The sequence below is a fragment of the Enoplosus armatus genome, chromosome 13 (assembly GCF_043641665.1).
Source record: "Enoplosus armatus isolate fEnoArm2 chromosome 13, fEnoArm2.hap1, whole genome shotgun sequence".
Classification (NCBI taxonomy): Eukaryota; Metazoa; Chordata; class Actinopteri; order Centrarchiformes; family Enoplosidae; genus Enoplosus; species Enoplosus armatus.
This window is the reverse complement of record NC_092192.1, coordinates 1,154,555-1,163,581: the sequence shown is the minus strand read 5'-3', so window position 1 is coordinate 1,163,581 and position 9,027 is coordinate 1,154,555. Positions and strand designations below refer to the sequence as shown.

The window sequence follows — 9,027 nt, the reverse complement described above, 5'->3', positions numbered from 1 at the left end:
ATCTTTGTTCTAACAAATGAATAAACCATAAATACTACAGTTACACTCATAACAACTCATAAATTCATAAAAGAAATGAAAGTGCAGCTTATAACTGTATTTCATTTTTCCGTAATATCCTATTTTGTTTAATTGTATCCTATTTTATCATGTTTTAAAATGTTGTTCTAATGCATTTAATCACCTTCTATATTATTAATTAAAACATGTTGACGTGTCTGAAATGTTCTTTCAGGAACATTTGATTTGCAACAACATCTTGATGAAAAAAAACTCTAAAAACTTCATGTCTCAGGATAATTAGTCCCACGTTCTACACTCTCGTATTTCCTGTTGCTTCCTTGATATTTAAAATGAGATAAATGATAATAATAGTAATAAATAATAATAATAATCAGTCTGTTGCGATCCCCATGCCTGTAAAAGGTTCAGTCTTTCTCTGATTGTTCCATGTTTAATCTAAAACTTTTAAAATGCAAATATAGTAAAACATCTATATAATAAAGTAAAATCCAAAAACAAAAGTAGTCATCAGATTCACACACACACACACACACACACACACCTGAAGGTCAGCAGCTTCGTCTTCTTCCTGAACCGAAAGTAAAAAGACAAAGAGAAGAAGTAGTACTACCACAGTGTACAAATACTCAATACAATTAAAGTCATGCATTCAAAACTCTACAAAAGTATTTGCATCAAATTATACTTAAAGTACCAAAAGTAAAAGTACTCATTTTGCAGAATTTCAGAATCATACGTGTTATATTATTGGATTAGATGATTGATGCATGAATGTGTTCTTGGGTGATTGGTAGCTTAATCTATAATAATGATTGAAGGCAGGAGGAGTCACATGACCTGGTTTTAGCCTCAGCTGCGGTTTCTATGGCGACATGAATCAGAGCAGCAGGGAGTTAAAAACACTTCATCGTCGAATTTGTGAACAAAACACGTCGCCATGGTTTCTGAATTCATCCAAAGGTCACCCAGAATCCAAGCGTAAATTAAGCCCTGTGATTGGATGTTCTTGCCGAAATGCACCTTGGGAGTTGTAGTTGACCTCTGCCCTTCAGTTTTTATGTCCACAGGCTTCTTCAATGACGAGCACAGATGTTTTCTAACACAGTTGTTGATCTTTTGTTTCAGACTGTCAGTCAGTCAGGTGTGATCCCATAGTCACCTGTTTTTATAAAAACACCTGCACATTTGAAAAAAAAGAAAAAGAAAGCTTGAAATATCACAAAAAAGAGTTTCCTGTCTGAAGTATAAAAGTTGTGGATGAGCGATGAGGAGGCTGAGACCTTCCTCACAACACAAATGTCATGTTTCCATCATGTTCTCCTCATGGTTCTCCATCGTCATCTCTCGTGTCCTCCTCTTCTTCTGCGGTGGTTTAATGGCAGCGACTGGAGAACTAGCTCCACCAGCTGTTTATTAGCTCCACCAGCTGTTTATTAGCTCCACCAGCTGTTTATTAGCTCCACCAGCTGTTTACCTCCATCCACCAGTGAACTCATGTTCACACAGCAGCAGTGGATGAAACAAGCATTACATCGTACTTCCTGTTGCTTGCAGTGGCTGTAACTTGTGCTCCTCTACATGTTCATATACGCAGCCTGTACTGTCTTCATGTAGAAGTACACAGCGGCTGCTGTCTGACACGCAGTGCAGCAGCTCGTCTTCTCAGGGTTTGGTTTGCTGAGTGACATGGAGCTCAGCTCACTGTGCCTCCAATACACACTTCCTTTACTAAGTTCCCATTAATGTATTCACCTGTGTTCACTTTTACACACACACAATAACTGTTCCTGGATCTGATCTGAGGGAACGTATCACTGCTGATGATGACGAAGCTGAGACGCTTGTCGTTCATCCACACAGCTGATGAAACGTCATAAAGAAAGTCTTTTACTTTTCTCAGAGTGATGCTGCGTGTTTAACAACTATTCTTTAAATAACCTTCAAAAATAAAGGAATCATTTGGTTGGTTTTCACGTCCTCTCTCATAATGAAATGTCACGTTTTTGTTTGTTCTCTCATTCATTTAGGGTGCTAGTGCTGTTTAACTTTAACTAAATATATAATAACTGTACACTTTGAATTGACCCGGGTGCACAATGAGTACTTTATATACTTTAAGTACAATTTCCTTTTTAGATCCAGATTTTACAACAAAAAAAAACAAAAAACTTTTCACCTGCAGTATTAACAATCTAATAATGTCAGATAAAATCAGATTTCAGTCACAGGAAACATTTTACTGCAGAACGAGTACTTTTACCAGGTGAAGCTGATAATACTTCTGTACTTTCTTGTTCTTGGTTATTGTTTAACAGAAAGCACAATGATAGAAGCAGAAAAGTGAGAGTGTGAGAGAATTAATTCTCAAAACTGAGACAGAAAAAAAAGACAAAGGGGAGGAGACCAGGACTAAAGAAAGAATCCTGTAGCGCCCCCTGCAGGCTTTCTGTTGTTCAGGCTCTGGTCTGTTTCAGTGTTTGCTCCTCTTTCTGTCGCTGAATTACTTACTAATAAAATGAATGATACCAAAATATAAAACTACTCCATTAAAGTTACACATACAGAATAATGAGTTGATTATATTTTGTATTAATAATTTGACTCTGCAAAGTAACCAACGCTGTCTAAATAAATGTAGTGCAGTAAAAAGTACAATAATTGAGTAGAAGTATCTCAGAATTGTACTTAAGGACAGTATTTGAGTAAATGTACTTAGTTACATTCTGTCCACGGTAGGCCACTTTTACTTTTCATGATTTAAGTACATTTCGCTGATGATCTGATGATACTTTTGTACTTTTATTTAAGTCAGATTTTGAAAGCAGGACTTGTACTGGGTACTGAGTGTTTTTACAAAGTCGCATTGTTACATCTGCTGACAGTCTCGCGAGAAGTTACGCCCTGGCCAGCAGGCGTCGCTCCACAGCGCTCAGTTGTTTCTCTGCGCTGAAACAGTAGAAGAAGAAGTGAAGGCGCTACGGGGAAAATCAAAATGTCTGCTCCGAAAACCATCCCGAAAGATGCTCAGGTAACGTTATCAAAGCCGAGTTTTTAGAGTGTATTTGTCATTAAGATAAAGTTTGAATTAACCCTGGTCGTGGTTTTGTTTAGATGTCATAGTTAAAATCAACAACTGATTGCACAGCTGCACATTTCTCTGAACCTGCAAACATTAGCTAGCTTGCTAGCTAACGTTAGCGCTGGATTACCGTTCACAACAATAGCCACCAGCTAGCTTGTTAGCCTAGCCAGTAGCCGGTGGATGAGGGCTGTCGGGTGTAAACACGAGTGACTTGTGTTCGTGTTTTTCACGGCTTTTCCTAATATGTGTCTCTATTTGTTTGGTGTTGACTAGCGCAGGATTTTATCAACATTAACGGTAATTTAAGATAGATTGTGTCGGAGTGATTGACACGAAACACCGTGAACTGACTTCAGAGAGGGAACATTAATAGCACGTCAGGTGTCACGGTAACATTTATCTGACAGTTATTTTTCCGACTGATCGGTTAAACTTCTGTTCAAATGTCTTGTTTTGTCTGACCAACAGTCCAAAACCCAAAGAGATTCAGTTTACAATCATGTAACGTTTAAACGGCAAAAGTTGTGGTTTAAAAAGCCTGAAGTGATTATTTGATTACCCCTCAATCAGTTAATAGATGAGTCGACAAACCGTTTCAGCTCTTGTACAAATAAACAGTAGTTTGCAGATGCTTCCCATTGAAAAGCTGTTCGTGTGCTGCTCTTTATTTTTCACATCAACCAGTGAGTCCTCCCCATTTCCACCAATTTCCCACAGCTGGTGTCTTCAAATGGCTTTCTTGTCCAAAACCCAGATGTTCAATGTGAAAGATTAATAGCGTTTTAATCTGTAGTTCAAATGATTCTGAGCCAACTGAAATTAAAAACCGGCTCATTGAAGTAATCCAGTATTCGATAAATATTCGATTTATAATGGTATAAATCAGCGAATCCTCACATTTGAGTGTTTTTATTAGATAAATGACTGAAACTAATAATTGAATATCAGAATTGTTGCCTACTCATTTTCAAATCTATTAATCAGCTAATAGTTTCTGCGTACTTATGTTTGATGATGCTAAACAGTTCATTTCCCTGAATATCAGTTCTGTTAGGTTACATGTGGTTTTGCAAACATTTCCATCTTAATATAAATCTGCATTAGAGAAACAATCTTGTTATCATGGCTGTGTTCTGCAGGTGATGATCCAGATCCTGAAGGACATGGGGATCACCGAGTACGAGCCCCGAGTCATCAACCAGATGTTGGAGTTCACCTACAGTAAGTTCACAACGCTGTTTTTATATGTCTGTCACATGGGAGCAGTACGGAAGCCTGTGATGGACATAAAGCTGCAAAAGATGGCTGCACGTTTAGAGGCAATCAGTTTATTTCGGTTCTTAAAGGTTCTCTGTTTTAGACCTCTAGTGGTTCCACATCATTCCACTGACCTGCAGATGGCAGTGACACGCCAACAAAGGCAGAGAAGAAGAAGAAGCAGCAGCCTGCCATCTAGTAAACATGGCTGTAAACTACAAAACGAAACAGAATCTGCTTTGCAAATGTTTTATGAGGAAGGAAACGTTAAAAACATCAGATCATTCTAGAGTCATAAAGACGGAGAATCAAAGTCTTGTTTCTGTTATTTCTTGACGTGTCGTCGTCAACATGAGACCACTCAGCTGCTGTTTCTGCTCACAGGATATGTGACGACCATCATCGAGGACGCCAAAATCTACGCCACGCACGCCAAGAAGTCCAGCGTGGACGCAGACGACATCAAACTGGCCATCCAGTGCCGCATGGACCAGTCGTTCACCTCGCCGCCGCCTCGAGACGTAAGCTAGTCCTCGGGTTACTGTCCTCGGGTCACTGTCCTCATGTCACTGTTGCTGTCCTCGTGTTGCTGTCCTCATGTTACTGTCCTCATGTTGCTGTCCTCGTGTCACTGTTGCTATCCTCGGGTCACTGTCTTTGTGTTGCTGTCCTCATGTCACTGTTACTGTCCTCATGTTACTGTCCTCGTTTCACGGTTACTGTCCTCGTGTCACTGTTACTGTCCTCGTTTCACGGTTACTGTCCTCGTTTCACGGTTACTGTCCTCATGTCACGGTTACTGTCCTCGTTTCACTGTTACTGTCCTCATGTCACTGTCCTCGTGCCACTGTCATGTTACTGTCCTCGTTTCACTGTCCTTGTTTCACTGTTACTGTCCTCATGTCACTGTTACTGTCCTCGTGTCACTGTTGCTGTCCTCGTGTCACTGTTGCTGTCCTCGTGTCACTGTTACTGTCCTCGTGTTACTGTCCTCATGTCACTGTTACTGTCCTCTAAGCTGCTAAAATGTTGCCAAAACAGCTGTAAGCATTATTCTAACTGTTGCTGCTGAAGAAGAGACGCTCTGCTTCTGAAACGTCTTCAGTGGACGTTGTGGACGTTTGTCCTTCAGCAGTCTGTATTTATGTAGTCTATTTTTCTACGCGTTTTGTCTTTTCACCTGGATCTCCTGCTGTGTGTTCAGTTCCTGTTGGAGGTTGCGAGACAGAAGAACCAGACTCCTCTCCCGCTGATCAAACCCTACACTGGACCCCGACTTCCTCCAGACCGCTACTGTCTGACGGCGCCCAACTACAGACTGAAGTCCGTACAGAAGAAGGTAAAAAATCTCAACCTTTTTCATCCTAAGTTTTATTTTGTGATATTCTGTTTTCCTTTTCAGTCCCTAAAACAACTCCATGACGTGTGCTTTCTTCCCTCCAGGTGTCGGCGTCTTCCGGCAGGATATCGGTGCCTCGCCTCAGCGTCGGCGCCGTCTCCAGCAGGCCGAGCACGCCGACCCTCGGTGAGTCACGTGTGAACCAGAGTCCCTGTAATGCAGTTGAGAGGCTGTAGAGGGCGCTTCAGACGGGCCCTGTGAACTCAAAGAGCAAGAGCTTCTGTTCAGAGAGGCTCCTGTGTTACCCAGAATGCAGTGCAGCTACAGCTTGTATCATGACCACCTCACCAAAGTGGATCTCTATCCACATGTTCAACCTACACCGCAACAAGGCCCAATGCTGTAGTTTATCAGAAGGCATGCTGGGAGATGTAGGAGCTCACCAGCTGAAGTAAGTCAGAACTCAACTAACACCGGAACCAGTTCTGACAGTCGGCTCTCTTGTGGATCCAGTCCCTGGATCTCTTCTTTGATTCATGACTGGAGCTGAAACCAGTAGCCATTGAATCCATGATCATTTATAATTTCATGTTTCAAGCAGTTTATTATCTGGTTTCAGCTTCTCAGCTATGTGACAGTTAATTGAATCTCTTTGGGTTTCAGACGGTCGGACAGAACAAACTATTTGAAGACGTCTTTGGCTTTAGGAAATCATTTTTTGACTTTGTGTCACAGTTTTTAAGGTCTTCGTCGTTCTCTGAGCACAAGACGAAGGTGGGAAGTCATCTTACTCTGAGAAACACGACTGTGTGACTATCTCATAATAAAAGTCGTCACAGGAAACATGTTTTATTTGAAGAATTCTGCAATCAAAAAGTAGGAAAGTGCTGCATACGATACCTTTTTGATGTAAAAGCTTTTTTCTGTCACTAAATGTTGTGCTAAACCAGTGGCACCATTATACACAGCTGGAGTAGAACTGAACTCGTGGCTTTTGTTTCGTCCCAGTTGGACCAGTCTGGCCGGTGTGTTGAGACCAGTGTCTTCTCTCCACAGGAACTCCGTCTGTCCAGTCCGTCACCACTAAAGTCGGAGCTCCGGTGTCTCTGACGGGTCAGAGGTTCACAGTGCAGATCCCACCGCCCTCTCAGACGGCCACCACCAAAACCAGTAAGAACCTGTTTCCTCCCAGCTGCTTATTGAAATCTGATACCAGTTTGAAATCAAGTTAGTCACATACGTCCTAAAAACATGAAACGAGAAGACGTCACAGCATCCGAATTAAACACGAGTATAAAATCAGGAATAATAATAAGATCTTGTAGCTGCATCATAAACGTTTATCTGACAAAGTTCAAGTCTCAGTGAATATTTCACAGATTCATAATCGCACTAAGAGGATCTGACTGTATCATGATGTGAATATTTAGAACCAAACCCAGGAAGTTTAACCCTCGCTGCTCTTCTCGTCCCGACAGGCACGCCGTCCACGCCCGTCGTCTCCAACGTCCTCATCAACCCGTCTCTCATTGGCTCCAAGAACATCCTCATCACCACCAACATGGTGTCGCAGAACTCCGGCGGAGATTCGCTGAAGAGGAAGCACGAAGACGACGACGACTACGACGCTTTATGACGGCGCGACTGAAGACGGCTCTTTTTAAAAATCACCTTTTTAATAAAAAATACAGAAAAAATAAAGAGGTCGAGCTCCACTGGTCTCTCCAGAAACTCATGTTGTTAGTTTTAGTTTTCTAGAACGTTTGTTTGACCAGAGAAGACCTGCGGCTTCACCTTCAGTGTTCATACTGGGAGTCGACCAGTACCACCAGTCTGCTGGGAGGAAACCTCATGTTCTGATTCACAATAAACTGCATTAAAACAAAGTGAGCTGCGTCTGTTCTGCTTTAAAGGGACTTGTAACATTAGCATGCTATAGCTTAGCATGACGCCATTGTAAAGACTAACTTAATGCTGTAGTTTCATTTTTACAGGTGATGAAAACGTGTACTCCAGTGCACCGTGACATCAGTTAGTAGGTATTAATGCTTTTACTTGCATCACTGGTAACCACTTATTTTTATTATTATAGAAGTAAGCGACTGATCGTTTCAGCTGCGCCTGAATAAACTTTGATTCATAGCAAAGTATCGTATGATATAACTCTTTGTATGAATTAGCGCTCATCTCCATGTTGAGTCATGTTTTACTACAACATCTCCAGTGAAAGACGTCGGAGTTCAAACTGCACAGAATTTAGTTGAAGAGTTAGTTTCCTTTCAGCTGTCTGGGTGACATTTAAAGGACTATTTCAACATCATGACAATCATTTACTAGCTGTGTTTTTAGATGTTCAGGTCACATAAAACCTGATCTCCAACCATCAGAATGTGGTCCAGTTTTAACTTGGATGGCTTTTTACCTGCAAACCACCAGACTTCATGTGACGGAAACAGAAACATTCAGTGAATGAGAGCAGAAGCACCACACAGCCACAGTATCTGTTAGTTCATTTTGCCTTTAATAATAAAAAGAAAACTAAAATAAAAATCTCAAAATAAAAAATACATGGCAAAACAATAGACTCTTAAATGATTATGAGAATAATCATGGTCGCAATGATGATACAGTAGAAGTAATAATAATAGTCACCATAATAATAATCAGAAGCATAATAATCATAATTCTATCTTTTCTGGTGTTCGTCCCACCAGCAGAAATCACTTCCTGTTTTATAGACATTATGGTAAGCATCGCACAGGCCGGGGCGTGGCACTTGTCAAAATATTTTCACACTTAGCAAAGTTACCCCACATATGCACGACAAAATAAGGACAGAATCACAGCTCGTACGATTCACAGCACTGCTTGGAAACAAATCAAATCAGAAAATTAAAAACATGCTCCGTGTCTGTTTCTTCTTCTTCTTCTTCCCTTCTGGGTCGCAGCTTCAATGACTGACTGAGCGAAGGAGGAAGGGAGGGAAATTTGGCAGTTTTAAGATTAAAAAAAATTAAATAAAAATGAGTTTGTTGGTTTGCGTGAAGCTGGAAACTTGTCGAAAACACAAAAAAAACAATTTCTAAAAATGGCCCGAGCGTCAAAAAAAGATCAACATTCTTCTTCTTTGTCTCCTGAAATAAGCAAAAAATAACAACAACGTCTGCAGGTCTGTGGGTTTGTTTGTCCAATGAAAGTGCAGTGCTCTTGTGTCGTGTGAAATGTTGATCTGTGCAGAAAATAAAGTTGAGATATTCAACGGCGATATAACGAATGTCGGGAAGCTGAACTCCTCTGAGACCTGGAGCTGCTGAAGTCCTTCACA

At 40.9% G+C, this 9,027-nt stretch overlaps 1 protein-coding gene across 1 annotated transcript; it reads left to right on the top strand.

Moving 5' to 3' along the window:
* The first annotated feature begins 3,000 nt into the window (after nucleotides 1-3,000).
* On the top strand, nucleotides 3,001-7,588 carry taf9 (TAF9 RNA polymerase II, TATA box binding protein (TBP)-associated factor). The gene is made up of 7 exons (XM_070918083.1): nucleotides 3,001-3,052; nucleotides 4,246-4,327; nucleotides 4,748-4,884; nucleotides 5,568-5,702; nucleotides 5,807-5,888; nucleotides 6,759-6,872; nucleotides 7,181-7,588. The coding sequence occupies exons 1-7, from the start codon at nucleotides 3,017-3,019 to the stop codon at nucleotides 7,336-7,338; spliced, it is 744 nt and encodes a 247-aa protein (XP_070774184.1). The 5' UTR covers nucleotides 3,001-3,016; the 3' UTR covers nucleotides 7,339-7,588.
* Nucleotides 7,589-9,027: the final 1,439 nt, after the last annotated feature.